The 20810-nt window shown below is 38.0% G+C and overlaps 1 protein-coding gene across 4 annotated transcripts in view; it reads left to right on the forward strand.

The window, feature by feature from the left end:
• Positions 1-20810, forward strand: part of METTL25 (methyltransferase like 25) — a 111159-nt gene that overhangs the window by 1756 nt on the left and 88593 nt on the right. For all 4 annotated transcript variants that reach the window (XR_001793373.3, XM_002711367.5, XM_008256850.4 and 1 more), the window contains exons 2-3: positions 11382-11546; positions 13939-14045. Coding sequence is in view for 3 of the 4 variants with exons in the window: in XM_002711367.5 (XP_002711413.2) it covers positions 11382-11546; positions 13939-14045 (272 nt within the window). In the remaining variant the exon portion in view is untranslated. The remainder of the gene's footprint in view (positions 1-11381; positions 11547-13938; positions 14046-20810) is intronic.

Here is a 20810-nt window from a genome sequence, read left to right on the forward strand (position 1 = left end):
GTTCTAGTCCTGGTTGCTCCTCTTCCAGTCCAGCTCTCTGCTGTGGCCCGGGAGGGCAGTGGAGGATGGCCCAAGTGCTTGGGCCCTGCACCCTCATGGGAGACGAGGAGGAAGCACCTGGCTCCTGGCTTTGGATCGGCACAGTGCCAGCCATAGCGGTCATTTGGGGGGCGAACCAACGGACGGAAGACCTTTCTCTCTGTCTTTCCCTCACTGTCTAACTCTGCCTAATTAAAAAAAAAAAAAAAAAGAGCTGAGCTAATGCATGTTTCTTCTCTACAAGGCACATGCTGGCTTTCAAAAAATAAAAAAATAAAGTCAAATTCATGAAATCCGCAATGGGAAAAAAGTAGTTTTAAGAAAGAAGTGTGACTTGATTTTACGCCCTCCAAAAGTCTCTTATTAGTAATTTGATTATATTTATAATTCTTTGAAACAAAAAGCCCATTATGTACCTTACCTCAGTAATAAACACACTGATAAGAATTAATTGTTCTTAGAAAATAAGCCTAAGCTCAGATTAATGAATGGAAAGTAAATACTGGTCTTCTCAGTAAAAGGATGATGGTGCAATTGACAGGTACTAAGGTAGTGGTATGTTGAGGCATTGTGGAGCAGCAATGTCTACAGTGATCTTCAGAAATGACGATTGAGGTAGGAAATCAGGTATCTTTGTTAGTGATGGAGTTAAGGACCTGCTATCTCAAAAATTGCTGATGAGTCTATTGGTTATTTCAAGCCAAAGTCAATGCAGGATAGGTAACCTCAGAAACAATCATTTGACCTGTCTTTTCCTACATGAAACAAGCCAAATGATTCTTTGGGAGGGATGTTCTTACCCACCTATGCCAGAAATTAGCCTTGATCATCAGAGACTGAATAATATGAGCTGCAACAAATCTGAATAAAATGACTCTGAAAGCCTTATCTTTCACTAGCTTCTACATCACCCCCTCCCCTTACTTCTTTCTCTTGTAGATTTTTTTATTTATTTATTTTGAAAGGAAGAATAATAGAGAATCTGTCATTCTCTGGATAACTCCCCAAATGGCTATAACAGCAAAGACTGGGCCAGGCTAAAGCCAGGAGCCTGGAACACCATCCAGGTCTCCCTGGTGTATGGGGCCCAAGTACTTGTGCCATCATCTGCAGCCTTCCCAGGCAGTTCACGGTAAACTGGATCAGAAGTGGCGGTTACTAAGTAGAGCACCAGATCTGAGTAGAGCCATCAGGGCCCCAACTGGCACTCTATTATGAGATTATGGCATCACAAGCAGCAGCTTAACCCACAGTGCTACAATGACGGCCCCCCCCTCTATATAATCTCTTAATGACAGCCCTGGAATTTACTACCCTACTCTAAATAGTCATTTGTCCTGTTCTTTCACACATTTATTCTTTGTCTAAAAAGTGTAAAAGGATTGTGCTTTAGTTACTCTTCAGACTTATTTGTAAAGATCCTCATATACATGTAAATTTAATAAAACTTTTTTATGCACTTGTTAACATTTGTATTATTGATTAGTTTCCTAAGTCCAATCAGAGATACCACATAAGAACTAAGGGGAAGGGGCTGGCGCTGTGGTGCAGTAGGCACCATATAGGTGCCAGTTCGAGTCCTGGTTGTTCCTCTTCCCATCCAGCTCTCTGCTATGGCCTGGGAAAGCAGTAAAAGATGGCCCAAGTTCTTGGGCCCCTGTACCCACATGGGAGACCTGGAGGAAACTCCTGGCTCCTGGTTTCGATTGACCCGGCTCTGGCTATTGCAGCCATTTGGGAGTGAACCAGCTGACGGAAGACCTCTCTCTCTCTATCTTCCCCTCTCTCTGTAGCTCTGCCTCTCAAATAAATAAATAAATCTATCTTTAAAAAAGAGAGCTAAGGGGAAAATAGAGGAGATCTCTCTCTGTCTCTTACAGCACGAAGGAGAGGAGAGACACGAGATTGATTTCCAACCAATTACTGCACTGACATAGATAATTTTTATAATCTTACCATCACTTGTTAAAGCTTTACAACATGGATTTTATTTTGTATTTTTAGACTAAATTTTATTTGATTTATTAAATCTAAATTTTTTATTCAAGCAGCAGATGTATAGCCTAGCAGTTGACATTTCTGTGTCCCACATCTGAGTTCCTGAGTTGTTTCCCAGCTCTGGCTCCTGTCTCCAGCTTCCTGCTTCCCTCCTAGGAGGCAGCAGTGAAGGCTCAGGTCATTGGACTCCCTGCTGCCCTTACTGGGGAAGAGGTGACTTGTAGTCCCAGCTCTGCGCTTGGCCTGGCTCTGGCTCTTGTGGGCATTTGGGTAGTGAACCAGAGGATGCGAGCTCCCTCTCTTTCTCAGATAAAATTTTTTTTATCTCTGTGCCTCTCTGCCTCTCAGATACATATTTTTATAAAAAATTAGAAAACATGTTAAAATAATTGTTTAATTTGTCATTAAATGACTAATTTTAAGTTAATTACTGTGAATTTCTGTGAATCTCTTATCTCTTGCTTTTGTTTTCTGACAATAGAGTTAATAGGAAATTAAAACATTCAGTTAAAGCAAACTAAAAGCACTACTGCAGGTCTTGAATGCATAGTCAAGATTATAAACTACCAAATTTCATATCAGGTTTAGTGAGAAGTATCATTAATACTAAAATTCTCTTTTGTACTTTAAAGCTGATTGTGGGACACAGTAACAGTGTTATTTAGTGGGCTTTCAAACAGAGTTCTTATTTTTGACTTATCTATAGTATGGTAATACCCACTGTTAACTGTTTGACTTCCATGTTGATTCTTATGTTTCAACTCATCTATTTCTTGTACTTTCATTCTACTAATAGAGGGGTTTTTTTAGATTTATTTATTTATTTTAGACGTAGAATTACAGACAGAGAGAGGGAGAGACAGAGAGAAAGGTCTTCCATCCACTGGTTTACTCCCCAGATGCCAGAGCTGGGCAGATCCAAAGCCAGGAGCCAGGAGCTTCTTCCAGGTCTCCTCCACAAGGGCCCAAGAACATGGGCCATCTTCATCTGCTGTCACAGGCCATAGCAGAGAGCTGGATCGGAAGAGGAGCAGCAGGGACAGGAACTGGAGCCCACATGGGATGCTAGCGTAGTAGGTGGCAGCTTTACCCACTACATCACAGTGTCCGTCCCTAGAAGTTTTTTTTAAAAAAGATTTAGTTATTAATGTATTTGAAAGAGCAATAGAGAGAGAGGGAAGTAGAGAGTGAGACAGGGAGATTTTCCATTCACAGATTCACTCCTCAAATGGCTGCCAACAGTCAGACCTAGGTTAGGCTAAAACCAGGAGCCAGGAACTTCATCTGGATCTTCCACCTGGGTTGCAGGGAACTAAGGCATATTAGCAGGAAGCTGAATCAGAAGTGGAGTAGTGAGAATTTCAGCCTTTACTCTAATATGGGATGTCTGCATTGCAAGTAGTGGTTTTATCTGCTGCACCACATTGGTTCCCTGTAATAGCAAAAGTCTTATGCTGAAGTTTCAGAACTCAAACCTCCTTTGTCACAGCAGACCCTATATTTATATCTGTATTGATCTTTGTTTCAAGTTGTTCTCTACTAGCCTATATGGTATTGTGGCCCTAAATAGTTGAGTATTTATTCCAACTAAGTCCCAAGTGTTAGGAAATTCACTAACTTTAGATAGACTTCTTGGCTTGGGGGTTGCCCGTTATGGTCTAGGATGTGTGTTAGGAATATTTAAAAAATAAAAATACAGTTGTGTATGTCTATATGGATATATACATATATATGTGTATGTGTGTATTACAACACTATAAATTAGGTACTTCTCCAGCATTTTATAGATGAAGAAATTGAGCGTTAGAGCAAGTAAATACACTACCCATAGCCACAGGAATAAATAGTTTGAGAGCCAGAATTCAAACCCTAGTTCTTGCACACTCATGTACTCATTTCGTTCATTGTGTGCCTACTATGTGGCAGGACTTATTCTTGGCTCTGGTGATGTAGCAGTGAATAAAAATCAAAGTCCTTACAGAAGTCATGTGATACCATGATGAAGTCATTCTTATCAGACACAGACAAAATTGGAGCCAGTAGGTAATGAAGGGAGGGCTTACACTTGTTTGTGTGAGAAACATGCTGTTTCAGTGGTCCACTGAAGTCCCACAGGAGATTACTTCTCATTCTAACCATACACTTGCTTTGCATGCCTCCCAGCTCTGCAGTTTTCTGTAACTGTCTATCTTTAAAACTCTTCAAGAATGCAACAACTCAGACAAGATATTCTGGATAGGTCACTTGTCCCCCAAAGGAACCTCCACCAATGAACTGGAGCCAACTCCCACCTTGGGTTTCCAGACTGTATTAATTGACTTTTTCATCACAATAATGAAATGCCTGCAGCAACTACCTTATAAAGAGAAACTGTTTATTTTGCAGTTGTTTTTGGAGGCCAAAATCTAGACAGCATGGCACAGGCTTTGGCTTTGACAAAGGACCCAAGGCAGATGTGGCATGGTGCAGCAGGTGCAGAGGAAAAATCACATGATGAGCCAGAAAGCACAAGGAAAGTAGGCCCAAATCCAGGCTTTCAAAACAGCTCCTTCACAAGAACTGCCCTACAGGCACATGCACAGTGATAGAAGCATCTCGCACATGGCCTGGCTCCCATTAGTGACACTCAGAAGACCAATCCTTTAACACAAGGGCTTTTGGGGAAAGGAGGACATTCACTATCCAAAGTAAGAACAGAAAACTAATGAGCCCGTGTATCCAAGTGGCTTTTGTTTTTCCCTTTAAAAACATCGCTTTGTCTCAACCTCCTTGAAAATACTTGCATTGCAAAGCTCTGTTCCCAAATAAAAATAATTATAAATAATTATTTTGGGAGAACTCTCTGTTAGTTATATGGACATCCTTTTAGATATTACATGCTGTATCAGATGCTATTAAAAAAAAGTTAAAGAATTGGAGGGGAATGAGAGCTGAGTGAGGTTGCAATTTTAAATAAGATAGTCAATGTCTTCCTTGAAGACAATATTTAAACAAAGATCTGCTTAAGAAAAATCTGAGATGAGTTAAATTTAACAAAGTTTATTTGAGCAAGAAAAAGTTTCTAGAACCAAGCAACATTGAGGATCAGTTTGGTTCAGAATATCCCACCCCCCCACATATGCAGGTTATATTTATAGTCAGAGAAAAGAAAATGACACGCAACCTGATTGACTGCAGTCAGCATTTCCTTATTTGGGCATGGTGTGATGAGGTGTTTGTCTTATATGAACATGGTGTGATCAATTGGCAGCCTGTGATAGGCTGAGACTCAACTGCTGTAATTGACTGAGACAGCTACTGTTAAGAAAACACTCTTAATTTGCAGCTCACTACATATGAAGGCAACTTTGGGCCAGATATTTTCACCCAAATATGGAACTGACTTAAGGCAAACTTACCAATTTAACAACTTGAAAGAAGTCAGAAAGTGAGCCATGAGTATATATGGAAAAACATAGTTTCAGACAGAGAAAAAAACACAAGTACAAAGGCCTGAGTAAGCTCATACAATGTGGCATTCCGTAGAATTCTAATTGGGTATTACTGAGCCCCCTTGAATCCATGTTGGTTGAACATTTGTTATCCATATGCTCCAATAATTGTAAAACACTGTCACCTAGATGAACCATAAGTTCAAATAAATTAACTTCATTAGGGTTCAGTTAGTATCTGAATACATTGTGGGCACTGCTGATTTATTTATTTTTATCAAGCTTATTTTTATTTAGCAAATAAATTTCTAATTTTTTTTCAATATATGTTTTGATTTTTCCTCAAATTAAACTATGAAAGGGACTTTAGAGTTAAAATACTGTGGTTAAATGTTTCTCTTCTTACGTTTAATTTCATGTTTATAAATAACTTAGTTGAATGTGGAAATGCTTTTTGAATGATTAAGTGTACTTTAATATGTTCAGTGTGATGATAAAATTGGTACAATAAGGACGTGCATGTCAATTCCTTGTTACTTGTATCTTATTCCTTCAAAGATTTTGATTTTGTGTTGTTTAAATAACATTTTTAAATTTCGTATTCATGTATAACTTAAATTAGAATAGCTTAGGCAAAAAATTCCCAGCACATAGTAAGGCAATATAAATTATTTCTTTTAAAAGCAGCAGCGTGTATTTTTATTTTTTCCCTCTATAGACTACAGGATCATAGTTAGATTAGACTCATGTGTTCATAGAATTTAACTCACCCTGCTTTAGTTTGAAAATTTAGGAAGTCAACTTTTGGTTAAACTCTGTTAACACAGTTATCAAAGATTGAAACCAAAAATACTGTTGGGGAAGCCAAAGCATAAATTATTTGATTAAATATGCATTGGATAACAGTCATTTTTCATTTTAAAAAACCTGTTCAACTCAGTTCAGCCAATACTTACTGAGCACTGTGCTCTGGGAGTTGTATGGATAACAGGAAAACTCAACTATGGAGCTATTACAGTAGCACTGGTGAGAGTTAATAGGATTTGAAACATAGCAGTGATGGGCGAGGAGGCTTCCAAATGACAGATACTTTTACATCAAAATTGATGTGTGGTTGGACATGTGGATTAAGGGTACAAGAAGCATTTAGAAAATAAAGTAGCTTTTAACTTTTTCACTCCATGAACCATCATGTTATTACAAGATAGAAAATTGAAGGGAAAGCATTGCAGATAGTGAGAACATTCAGTTCAGTTTTGAATTGTTTGAATTTGTGGACATTTAAGTAGAAATGGATATAGAGTATTTTTATGTCCTCGTGAAGATTATTGTTGACAAGGAACTGTTAATTTCTTCTTGAAATTCTAGGCATGAAACAGTACCATCACTTTGTTTCTAGAACTAGGTACCACAATAATATTTTATTGAAATATGTTATCCCCTTTTCAGAGACCTTTCAGTTGTTGTATATATAAAAATTATTTCTTTAAAATTTATCAAAGCTTTAAGATTACTTCTCATGGAGTGGGGGAATGAAGAAAGTGGAAGAATTTAGATGTTAAAATGAGTGTGCAGTATCTTAAGATGTTTCAGTTATTGATTTCTACCAGAGAGAATTCTTGCCATGATTGACTCAGAACCTAATCCTTTTCATTAGTGTTGTTCTGGTTGATTTCCTTTATTATCCATTGTAATTACTGTAGTGACATGCTAATACAATGCAGGAATTGAGAGTAAAGTATGATGTCAGACTGCCCTGTAACATGCCCTGCCACGCTCTGTGCAAACTTGGGTAAAGTGTAGCCTCCTAAGTCTCAGTTTTTTCCTCTCCAAATGGCTATGAGAGCACTATGTAATTCATAAAACTGTCCCCTGAAAGGTAAAGTGTTTAACATGGTATCTGGTACATGGAATATATGCATTAACGGTTAGCAATAATGGTCATGAGGTATTATGAATTCTAACAGTAATCATCTTCCTTAAATTGCTGGATAACACTCAGATAACTTTCATGTTTTAAATTTTGTTTTATGGATTAATTAATATACATTCATTGTTCTTATTTTTAGTTTTGAAATTTTATTATGCATTTGTGTACCTTTAGATTTTCTTAATCAAATATGTGTATATGACTTTTCTATCAAGACTGAACAAAAAATAAAAAGAAGATAAGCATATGTTAAATTACAAGATAAGCATATGTTAAATTAGAACCTGAACAGGAACTTCCAGTAGAGGGAGATATGGGCAAAAGAATCAAGCCACCAAATATGCAGGTGCAGTGAGCAGCAAATTTAAACACAAAGCTTTCCTCCTTTGAAAAACCTAAGAAGTAACTAAATGTAAATTAAACGATGCAGTGGTTTCTGGTTTGTTGGTTGCCACACTCAAACTGATTATACAAGTACTTGGGGAAGCACTGTGAAGGCTAGATAGATATACTGCCACTTAACTTTCTCACATACTGTGTCAGGGATGGAAGTAAAGACAAGACCATTCAGTACGCTCCTCTCTCTCTGAACCTCTAAAAATAAAAAGTCACAGAAGTTACTGTCTGGATCACTTGAAAGCAAAAAATGTACAGCAAATGTATTTCCATAATTCAAAGATGTTTTTCATAGAGTTCTAGACTGTCCAAGTAAACTAGTGGAATGAATAAGAACACTATACTTTTTTAAAAAAAAATCATTGCTGATCAGGTAATATAGTTATAATTTAGACCTGTAATTTAGGGCTCCCTGAAATTACTGGGAGTCCTATAACTAAACCCAAATTAACAACATTTAATTCAGATTAGATTGGAATTTTTTCAAGGATTTTCAGTAGGATGGTTAAGTTGGTTTGAACCTTTACTTCTCCAACAGAAACATCACATTTCTTTCTGTTGGCAACTTTGTCCAATAACTGACTATTATAATAGTCCCTCTGCACTTTGAGATTTAATGCTCTTATTCTATCACACTATAAGAAATTGCTGCCCTGGAACTTGGGGATGTTGAGACTGCTCTTAAACCTGAGAGTCTCACGTAATAGTTGACTGAGTTTTCCCTTCTGTAGCATGCCTAAATATTTTGACGTAGATTTTATTGCTTTTGGCTGCCTTAGTAAATTCAGTGTAAAATGTCCACAGAACTTTGTATATAATACATGAAATGGATGTTAAATAAAGTCAGTACAGTAATTTTGTAATTTAAATTTCTGTTTAGTTCAGTCAAATATCTAATTTTCACATTCCTGCCTGTGTTCATCTTATCAATAGATTTGATCAATATTACCACTACCAACATAATAGAAATAGATCCTAGCTTTAAAAAAATAGAAGCTTAAATATATACTTTTTTATTTTAAATTTTGTATGCCATCAGTTTTCTTATTTTCAGGTTTGTCTAGGTTGATATTTTTAATTTTATTAAGAACTGTGAGATAAACTATGCAAGAGAAAACTTCATAGCAGATAGTATGGCTTGTTTTATAATTTTTTAATTTTTTATTTTTTTTGGTAGGACTGCAATTGTTTCCTAGATGGCACCATACTTTCTCCTTAGGTGAATATTTTCACTTAACCACTAAGTCTGGGTATTTTTTTTCAAGTATTAAAAGTAATTTTCAGTGAGTCATCTGCTAGGACTCATTTGTCTAAAGAATTTCTTAGAACCACTACGGATGAATTGGAATGCCCTTTTTAAACTCATAAATTGAAAAGTCTTGAAAATGGCCATAGATTACTAAGATTGCATAATTCTGTCAGGATACCAATGTACTTGCATCAGAATCTGTGGGACTGTGCTGTAGCAATATGCCAAAACCTGAGCGACTGAAAGCAGTAAAGTGTATTTTCGTGTATGCTGCATGTGCCTTTGTAGTTTGGTAACAATGCTATCCTTATTGTAATCCTTCAGAGATTTAGGTTGAGGGAAGTTCCATCTTCACACACACTTCTTCAATTACAGAGCTGGAAAAAAAGTTAGTGACTCTTCTGATAACTCATAAAACTTCTGACTGAAAATGTTTTTTTCATTTCAGTTTGCATGAACAAGATTTAAACACTCCTGAGTTCAATATGATGTGTAATCCTCAAACAGAAGAGTCAATGTATGTTCGTGAATAGTACGGCATTTTTCCATACTATTTTAAGTTCATGAGCCTTACTGCATTAGATTTAAGGATGTGTGGTTTAAAACTCACTGTGAAAATAAAATGACCTGTTTTCACCAGATCATTACCTGATTAGTTTAAGAACTGTTATGTTGACTGTATTGAACATATGTACACACCACACACACTTCCGCGTGGCCCAGATGATGCGTGAACTTGTTTTCAAGAACATTTTTACCCTAAGGTTTTTACCATTGTTCCACATGCATTGTGGATTGGGAATAACAGTGTTACACAAGCTGACTTCCTTCAAATACTCAGCTGTAGGTTATCTTAGACAGTTCATAAACTAGATAAGTACATTACTGTTCAGACTTTAATATTTCTTTTTCTCTTTTCTTTCTTGGCTAATAGTTCAAATAGCAAGCATATGAAAGGGACCAGTACAGAAATTCCAAATTTTTTTTCTCTGTCTTGGTTGTTGGAATGTTTAGATTTTCTTTTTTTTTTTAAACTTTTATTTAGTAAATATAAATTTCCAAAGTACAGTTTATGGATTAAAATGGCTTTTCCCCCCCATAACTTCCCTCCCACCCACAACCCTCCTGTCTCCCGCTCCCTCTCCCATTCCATTCACATCAAGATTCATTTTCAATTATCTTTATATACAGAAGATCAATTTAGTATGTATTAAGTAAAGATTTCATCAGTTTGTACCCACACAGAACATAAAGTGTAAAGTACTGTTTCACTACTAGTTATAGCATTAATTCACATTGAACAACACATTAAAGACAGAGATCCTACATGAGGAGTAAGTACACAGTGACTCCTGTTGTTGACTTAACAATTTGACACCCTTGTTTATGACGTCAGTAATCTCCCTAGGCTCTATCATGAGTTGCCAAGGCTATGGAAGCCTTTTGAGTTCGCCGACTTCAATCTTATTTAGACAAGGTCACAGTCAAAGTGGAAGTTCTCTCCTCCCTTCAGCAGAGAAAGGTACCTCCTTCTTTGCTGGCCTGTTCTTTCTACTGGGATCTCACTCGCAGAGATCTTTCATTTAGGGTTTTGGGTTTTTTGTTTGTTTGTTTGCCAGAGTGTCTTGGCTTTCCATGCCTAAAATACTCTCATGGGCTCTTCGGCCAGATCTGAATCCCTTACGGGCTGATTCTGAGGCCAGAGTGCTATTTAGGACATCTGCCATTCTATAAGTCTGCTGTGTATTCCGCTTCCCATGTTGGATTGTTCTCTCCCTTTTTTATTCTATCAGTTAGTATTAGCAGATACTAGTCTTGTTTATGTGATCCCTTTGAATCTTAGACCTATCAGTATGATCAGTTGTGAACTGAAATTGATCACTTGGACTAGTGAGATGGCATTGTTACATGCCACCTTGATGGGATTGAATTGGAATCCCCTGGCACATTTCTAACTTGAAATGGACACTATGAGAAACAGTGAGTTGATCAGCCCTTGTCCTGACTATTGATGTACAATTTAATACTTTATCCATTTTAGTATTTTTTTTTTGTTCTACTTAATACTATTGGTTGAACTCTGTAATTAACACACAATTCTTCTTAGGTGTTTAAATTTAACTGAAAAGTGATCCCTGTTAAATATAAGAGTGGGAATAAGAGAGGGAGGAGATGTACAATTTGGGACATGCTCAATCAGAAATTCCAAAATTTTACACCACAATGAAAAATATTGTAATTTGTTCTAAAAATCCAATGGTATTCATTTACTGTTTTAAGATATATATAAATGAGCTATTAATTATTATTCATGTTCCTTTTCTGCCTGATTTTTTAGGTATTACTGATTTTCCCAAAATATTTAGTGAAACTTCTCAGAAGCTGGTGAGTGCAGAAGCCTTTGCTCTGGCTGCAAAATGTTTTTCCATGCAGAACTTGGGAATATGTACTCCTTTTGAACAGTTGCTTGTAGCCCTTCAAGGAAATCAAAAGCAGAAAACTGGTATGTGTGTTTATGTGTAAGTATGAGTGATTTTTATAGTGTTCATCACTACGTAGATATCTTTCCAATATGCTTTTAATTTAGTGTTAGATTCTCTGTCATAAGCTCTGATAAATTAGCTATTACCTAGAAAAGTAGTTTTTCTTGTTTCCATATTAGACAGAACATTTCAAAGATTTCTACATTTTTTCCTACATTAACCCTGGCAACCATTACTTCATATAGTTCTTGGCCCTCGAAACATGAATTGTGGTGGGCTACTACAGATTGCAAAATCTGTACATCTGTTTTTGTTGCAGTAGGCTAATGTTCTTCAAGGTCAATATTTTTGTGGGAAAGCAGATAAGAGGAATGGAAGGGGATGGTTGGAGATGAGATGACCATCAGAAAATGGGACAAATGAAAAACCAAATAGCAACATCATAGATTAAAACTCAACCGCATCATAACTATGATAAATAAACTCTGTACTCCACAATTAAAAAAGATCAGATGTCTGGTTTTAAAAAAAAGCTATTCTTCAAACCTGAGTAAAGAATCAGCTATAATAATAACAATAATAATCTAATAGATATTACTACATGAATAATAAAATAATCTCACACCCTCTTTATCATCGCAAAGGTCTTTCATATCTATTAACTCACCTTTTAATTTTGAAAAATTCTAAACCAGAAAAGTTGCAGAACAGTACAGTGAATCCTGTAAACTTTTCTCTTAGATTCACATTTTTAATATTTTGCTAAATTTATTGTAGTTCTGTTTGCTAGGTTAGTGTCTGCCAGCAGTATAGCACTTTGCCCTTTGTGGAATCCAAACCTCTCTAACAGAGACCATGTCCTAAAGTGCTGTTGGTGTGTTACCAAGAAGTTTCTGGCTTCCATCTACAGGACCCTGAGTAACCACCACTTATACTTGGAAAGACCTTGTTGAAAACCCAGTTTCCCAAAGTGATGATACCAGGGTAAGCCTACATCAAGGCATTCTCAAATGTGAACACTGTCATACCATAATAGCCATCCCAGCCCTACATTTCAATTCCCCACCACCCAACTCTTTCATGACTGCTGGTGTTGACTACCTTGTCATATGCTCTTTATCCATTTCAGTATGCTTTATAATGTATAGTGGTGTATACTCTAAGGTGCTATCTTGTAGCATGTTGTACAGTGATGGAAATATTCTGTTGCTGTGCTGCTTAGTACAGTAGAAATTAGCCATGTATGGCAGTTTGGCCCTTCAAATGTGGCTAGGGTAGCTGTGAAACTTAACTTGCAATCTTATCTAACTTGCAAAGTTATTTTAAATGTAAAGTTAATAGTATGTGGTTAGTAGCAACTATGTTGGACAGCACAGATAGTGAAGTGATTGTTCAGATACTTTGCCCATTTTACTTTTGGCTTGCTTTTTTCACCTTCTTAATGATTATATTTTGGTGAAAAAATTTCTTTGTAGTCCAATTTATCAATCTTTTTCTTTATAATTAATTAATTTTTGTTGCAAGAAGGACTCTTACTACTATTTTTTTTTTTTTTTTAATTTGACAGGTTGAGTTACTGACAGTGAGAGAGAGAGACAGAGAGAAAGGTCTTCCTTCCGTTGGTTCACTCCCCAAGTGGCCGCAATGGCCGGAGCTGCGCCAATCCGAAGCCAGGAGCCAGGAGCTTCCTCCCAGTCTCCCATGCGGGTGCAGGGGCCCAAGCACTTGGGTCATCCTCCACTGCTTTCCCGGGCCACAGCAGAGAGCTGGACTGGAAGAGGAGCAGCCAGGACTAGAACCAACGTCCATATGGGATGCCGGCACCGCAGGCGGAGGATTAAGCGAGTGAGCCACAGCGCTGGCCCCTCTACTATTCTTTTTTTAAAAAAAGATTTATTGCATTCATTGAAAGACAAAGTGACAGAGAGATAGGGAGAGACAGAGAGAAAGAAATCTTTCATTCACTGGTTCACTTAATAAATGGCTGCAATGGTCAGGATTGGGGCAAGCCAAAAACAGGAACCAAAAACTCCATCTGGGTTTCCTGTCTAGATGGAAGGAGCCCAAGTACTTGGGCCATCTTTTACTGCTTTCCCAGGAGCATTGGTAAGGAGCTGGATCAGAAGTAGATCATACAGGACTTGAACTTGCTCTCTGATGTGGGATGGTAGCATTTTAAGTATAGCTATAACACCAACCCCAACTGTTAGTAATAGTTTAGTAATCCTTTAATTTATTTATATTTCAAATTTGACTCAAAGTGGCTAATCCTATAAAGATCTGACATCTAGACACCACAATAAAATCTCTGTATTTCCATTTTTAACTTGAAACAATGTGACTCAACTGATAATTCTTATTAAATTTTTCTTCTTTGATGGCAGTATGTTAATCTTGTTTATTTTCATTCAGGTGAAAATGTGAAGCCAGTTGAGTTTATGAATGTGAAAAAATCTCATGAAGTTCAGGCAATGTCAGAGCTGATCAGCAGTATTGCTGATTACTGTGGAATCAAACAGGTAAGAGTATTTCCTTATATGTTTAATATCACTCAAATTTCATTTTCTACAATAACTAGTCTTTAAAATATCAGTAAATAATAGAATCTTTTAAACATCAGATCCTTTAATCAAGAGATCCCTTAAACATATGCTCTTATTCCCCCAGTGTGCTATAATTATAAATTGTTATGGTAAAAAGGAAGATACAGCTAATAACATGTTGCTACAAATGTTTCTCTTTTGGAATGGATAGAAGTTAAGGGTAATTCTCTTTGATATATTGTAATTCCAACTTGAGGCAGAATTATAAAATGACATTCTATGCAATTGTTAGCCTCTAGGTGTTCTCAGGATCCAAGTTACAAGCTGTGGTATAGGATACCTGCCTCATTATAATGACATAAAGAAAATTTTTTTAAGATTTATTTATTTATGAGGCAGCGCCGTGGTATAGTGGGTAATGCCACCGTCTGTGGCACCAGAATCCCATATGGCCACCGGTTTGTGTCTGGACTGTTCCACTTCTGGTGCAGCTCCATGCTACCATGCCTGGGAAAGCAGCAGAAGATGACACAAGTACTTGAGCCCCTGCCACCCACATGGGAGACCCTGAAGAGGCTCTTGGCTCCAGATCAGCTCAGCTCCACCTATTGTGGCCATTTGGGTGTTGAACCAGAGGATGGAAGATCTCCCTCTCTGTCTTTGCATTTCTCTCTCTCTCTCTCTCTCTGTGTGTGTGTGTGTGTGTGCGTGTGTGTGATTCTGCCTTTTAAGTAAATAAGTTTTTTTTAAAAAAGAACTTACTTATTTAAAAGGCAGAGTCACAGAGAGAGAGAGGGAGAGACACAGAGAGACAGAGAGATCCTTCATCCACTGGTTCACTACCCTGGACAAAGCCAGGAGCTAGGATCTTCATCTAGGCCTCCCAGGTAGGTCTCCCCGGATACTTGGGCCATCCTCCATTCCTTTTCCCAGGCCATTAATAGGAACCTGGATTGGACAGGACACGTACCTGTACCCATAAGGGATGCCAGCATTGCAGATGGTGGCTTTACCTGCTATGCCACAATGCTGGCCCCTGTTTCATAATATCTTAATCCTGATGTATTCTCATTTGGAAAAATAGTTTTGATGAAAGATAGTGATCTCTGAAAATAAATTATAAAGTATAACTAGTAATTACCCATATCTTATAAAAATAGCTGTTTTTCTTACCCCTACATGATCTGTGCTGGTAATAGAGGATTTTTCTTTCTTGTGATTATTATATAAGATATTAGAAACTCTTTAATGTGTTTATCCAGATTTGTAGAGGGTTTGAGGATGACTAGAAAACTATGATACCTTGAATGAGGCGTGCAGAGCCACTGTGTGACAACATGGATCTCTTGGGTAGGGGATAAAGGCAGTGGCTAACACAAGAGTTTGCAGCCTTTTCTCCAGCTGTACCATATCTGAACAATACCTGCCAGTATCAGTATCAGTAACAGTTTTTTTTTTTGCTTTGTTTTGTTGTGTTTTTTTTTTTTTTTTTTTTTTTTTTTTTTTTTTTTTTTTGACAGGCAGAGTGGACAGTGAGAGAGAGAGACAGAGAGAAAGGTCTTCCTTTGCCGTTGGTTCACCCTCCAATGGCTGCCGCGGCCGGCGCGCTGCGGCCGGCACACCACGCTGATCCAATGGCAGGAGCCAGGTGCTTCTCCTGGTCTCCCATGGGGTGCAGGGCCCAAGCACTTGGGCCATCCTCCACTGCACTCCCTGGCCACAGCAGAGAGCTGGCCTGGAAGAGGGGCAACCGGGACAGAATCCGGCGCCCCGACCGGGACTAGAACCCAGTGTGCTGGCGCCGCAAGGCGGAGGATTAGCCTAGTGAGCCATGGCGTCGGCCATCAGTAACAGTTTTACCATGGCACTGATATTCAGCTGAGGTACAAAGAGAAAATATACCCATACACAAAACTTTCCATGTGTTGCCATATCAGAATCCCGAGGGCAAGGGCTAGTTCTAGTATCCTTCAGATCCTTCAGATGCTTATGAATGACCACTAAGATGATTAACAAAGGATATGAACTCCAGAGGAACAAATGGGTAGTTTAGTTAGAGTTACAAGGTACATTGCAAGATGGGGCAGTTAAGGTGTTGATTAATAACATCAGGCCTGTTGGAGAGGACAAAGTCCTAGAGATCAAAATTTTAGGTGATTGCTAGTCAGGTAAGATGGGTAGTATTCCTGTACGTGGACAGTGTGAATCCAGACACAGAACAGGAGAATAGAATAATAGTTCAGTCTTGACAGGAAGACTGATATGAATGAAGTAGCAATAGAGATCATAAGAACTAGACTTGTCTTTTGTAGAAACTAGGATTAAAAACTCAGTTATTTAGTTGGGAATTGCAAAATGTAAACAGGAGAAATATAGAACTGCCAAAGGGCACAGTAATACTTTCTGAAAGGGATTTTAATCATTATTCCTTTATGCTTAATTTTAAATGTTTTTCTTTTCATTACCAATATAATAATGGTATATTACCATAAAAGATTTGTTTACTTGGCTGGCGCCGTGGCTCACTAGGCTAATCCTCTGCCTTGCGGCGCCGGCACACCGGGTTCTAGTCCCGGTCGGGGTGCCAGATTCTGTCCCGGTTGCCCCTCTTCCAGGCCAGCTCTCTGCTGTGGCCAGGGAGTGCAGTGGAGGATGGCCCTGCACCCCATGGGAGACCAGGATATGTACCTGGCTCCTGCCATCGGATGCGGTGCACCGGCCACAGCGCGCCAGCCACGGTGTCCATTGGAGGGTGAACCAACGGCAAAGGAAGACCTTCCTCTCTGTCTCTCTCTCACTGTCCACTCTGCCTGTCAAAAAAAAAAAAAAAAAAGGCAATGAGGGAGTTTAATAGGAGGAGTGGTATGATCAGATTATGTTTGTCTTTATTCAGAATAGAAAGAAGGGGAGTGGAAGAAGGTGGGAGCAGGGAGATTGTTTGGAAAAACATTGCATTGACACAGGCTAAGGATGGTGTGAAATATCTTTAGTAAGTGGTCAGATTATAGATTTGCTCACAATTCAGATAAAATTATGAAAGAAATGAGTCCTGTTCTCTCCCTGAAGTATGGATATAGCATTAACTATGATAGAAAAATAACATGGGAGGAACAAGTTTATAGAAAATTTCAAAAGCTCAATTATAAAAATGTTAAATTTGAGATGGTAGTTAGATATTCAAGAGGAAATATTAGGTAGATTGTTAGATATATGAATATGGAATTCATGGCAGAATTCCAAACTAGAGTTATAAATTTGAGGGTAATTAGCCTAAATGATAGTTAGATCTCCAAATCAAAAAACGGAGTAATTCTTCTCTCTGAAGTATGGAACCATTCCATCATTAAGAAACATTAAGATTTATTTATTTGAAAGGCAGAGTTACAGAGTTGCAGAGGCAGAGACAAAGAGTGAGAAATCTCCCATCCACTAATTCATTCCCCAAATGACAGCAACGGCTGGAACTGGGCCAATCTGAAGCCAGGGGCCCAAGAGCTTGGGCCATCTTCAACTGCTTTCCAAGGCCATAGCAGAGTTCAATCGGACGAGGAGCAGCCAGGACTCTAACCAGTTTCCATATGGGATTCTGACGCTGCAGGCGGCAGCTTTACCTACTACACCACAGTGCCGAACTGTTGAGCAAACTTTTGAATTGTTGGGAACATATGTGCTGGTGCTTGCAAGCAACCTGCTTACTAGTTGCAAGTCTTAAAGTTGCATTGCCAGCCGGCGCCGTGGCTCAATAGGCTAATCCTCCGCCTTGCGGTGCCAACACATCGGGTTCTAGTCCCGGTTGGGGCGCCGGATTCTGTCCTGGTTGCCCCTCTTCCAGGCCAGCTCTCTGCTGTGGCCAGGGAGTGTAGTGGAGGATGGCCCACGTGCTTGGCCCTGCACCCGCATGGGAGACCAGGAGAAGCACCTGGCTCCTGGCTTCGGATAGGCGCGGTGCGCCAGCCACGGCGGCAATTGGAGGGTGAACCAACGGCAAAGGAAGACCTTTCTCTCTGTCTCTCTCTCTCTCACTGTCCACACCTGTCAAAAAAAAAAAAAAGTTGCATTGGCATCATGAATGTGTTTCTCTGGAGATGGAGATGCAGGCAATCTAATAGATTTGTATTGAATCAGAGCACATATCCTCATATTCATGAGTGTAGGTGGCTATGGTATCGTCAATTAGATTGAGGTATTTTAAAGTCTAGGATATATAGAATGCTTCTGTGTTTTCCATAGTACCTTGGCCAGAGATTACCATAAAGTAGGAATACAGGGAATTATTGGTGACTTAATTTCCTACTTAAGATTTCATTTTTTAGTGAAGTTTATCTTAAGTTTAAGTCTGCATCATTAAAAACGTTTTCTGAAATTCATTAGTAAATGAAAATGGTAAAATATTTTTTCCTTTTATCCATTAAAGATAACTTTCTGATAAAATGAAAAGAAGAAATACAGAAACAGTAAGACACCTTTTAGACATTTTTAAGGAATAAACTTGTTCCCATAGACCATTAAGACTGAAGTGCAATTTTGGAGATTTTGTTTTCAGTCTGTCTGTATATATTGGCCTGTGTGAAGGGAGCCTCTTTGATCTTGATGCAATTTAATAATAACATTTCTTAGTTTCTGATGGAACAACAGACAAAAGGAATTTTGCTTTATGTGTCACTTCTTCAATAATTGTATTGATTACTCAGGTTTTGTTAGTATCTTGGGCCTGTAAATGGAGACTCTTCATCAGAACTGTAAGAGGAGGACTTGAAAGCCCCTACTTCTGCACTTGCCTCTGCTGGAGCTGTTACCACTTCTAGGTCTACCACCATGGCCACACCCAGAACAGCTGCCATGGCTACCATAGCAGCTTAAGATCCTTAAAGTCTCAAGGATTTATTAATATGTGTTACTTAAGTCTGTTTCCTTGAGTGGCTCATACTTAGACTAGGTTTTCATTGGCTTTAAGGGTTAGATATAAATATAAAAAGACTGGGTAGTCATTTGTTGTGATAGTATTTCTATAATTGTCTATTCATTTCTTATGAAATGACATTGCAATAATAATCTTTGTGGTCTTAAAATCTTTATTATTTTTAGTTTTATTGAAGTATAATTTAGATATTCACAAAATACGGGTTTCAAAAACTTTGGAGTTGTATGCAGTTGGATAACCATCAGCATAATCAAGAATATTTTCTTTTTTTTTTTTTAAGATTTATTTTGTTTATTTGAAAGAGTTACACAGAGAGGTAGAGACAGAGAGAGAGGTCTTCCATATGCTGGTTCACTCCACAGATGGCCGCAATGGCTGGTACTGCGCTGATCCGAAGCTAGGAGCCAGGAGCTTCCTACCATGTGGGTGCAGGGCCCCAAGGACTTGGGCCATCTTCCACTGCTATCCCAGGCCTTAGCAGAGAGCTGGATCAGAAGAGGAGCAGCTAGGACTAGAACCAGAGCCCATATGGGATGCCAGCGCTTCAGGCCAGAACATTAACCTGCTGCGCCACAGCACGGGCCCCAAGAATATTTTCAGCACTCCAAAAAGCTTCCTCATTGTGCTCTGTAGGGTACTTTCTTTTCTATTCTCAAGGAAGCAGAGATCTGTTCATAGTTTTGACATTTCTAGTGATAGTATATAGACATCCATGTTTTAGTTCTTCCATCTGCATATATTAATACGTTGTTCCTTCTTATTGCTGAATGGAATGCCATATTTATCCATTCATCAGTTAATGGACATTTGAGTTATTTCCATTATTTTGGCTACTATAAATAAGGCTGCTGTGAATATTCACATATACCAATTTTTGTGGACATGTTTTCATATCTCTTGAATAAATAGCTAGCAGTAATATTGGTGGGTAATACGTAAGTGTATGTTTAACTGTATTGTAAATTGCCAGTGTTTTCCAAAATAATTGTGCCATTTTACTTTTATGTTTATGTTTTTATGGCTTTACTTTGCCTTTACCTAATCACCAGTGACTTTGAATTTCTCAGAAGTGGCCAGTTTTATGCTTTGTTTTGTGAAGAATACATTGGAATATTTTGTCCATTTTCTAGTTAAATTGCTCATTCTCTTATTATTAAGTTATGTGAGCTTTTTATGTACAGACATACACAGTTCTTTCTCAGATCGCATACCTCTGTTCATATTTAGCAAATATTTGCAAATCTTTTGTCTATACTTATCTATATATGTTAAATAGCAAAATTTTTAATTTCAATGAAGTCAGTTTTTTCCAGTTAATCTTCGTTGTCCATATTTTTAAACCTTTGCATAACACAGTGTCAAAAAGATTTTCCTATGCTTCCTTCCACATTCTAGCAGCTTTTACTACTATATCTCATTCCATGATCCATATGTAATTAATTTTGTGTTTAATGTGTGATGAGCAAAGTTCAGTTTTTAAAATTTTTCCATTCAAATATCCAGTTATTCTATTTGTTGAAAAGAGTATCCTCTCCATTGAATTATGTTGGATACTTTGTCAAAACTCAGTTTATTCTTTAAGTGTGGATCTCTTCTGGACTCTGTTTTTTTCTTTGATTTATATGTCTATTTTTATATTAGTACTACTAAATACTACATACAATATTTTTATATTCCTGATTTTGTAAAATCCTTCAGCCTCATTCTTTTTCAAAATTGTTTTTGCTGTTATAGGTACTGTGCCAGCTCATATTGTAATATCAGCTTATCAGTTTCTTCAGAAAGCCCTGCTAGAATTTTGATTAGGGTGGTAGTGAATC

The sequence above is a fragment of the Oryctolagus cuniculus genome, chromosome 11, assembly GCF_964237555.1.
Source record: "Oryctolagus cuniculus chromosome 11, mOryCun1.1, whole genome shotgun sequence".
Classification (NCBI taxonomy): Eukaryota; Metazoa; Chordata; class Mammalia; order Lagomorpha; family Leporidae; genus Oryctolagus; species Oryctolagus cuniculus.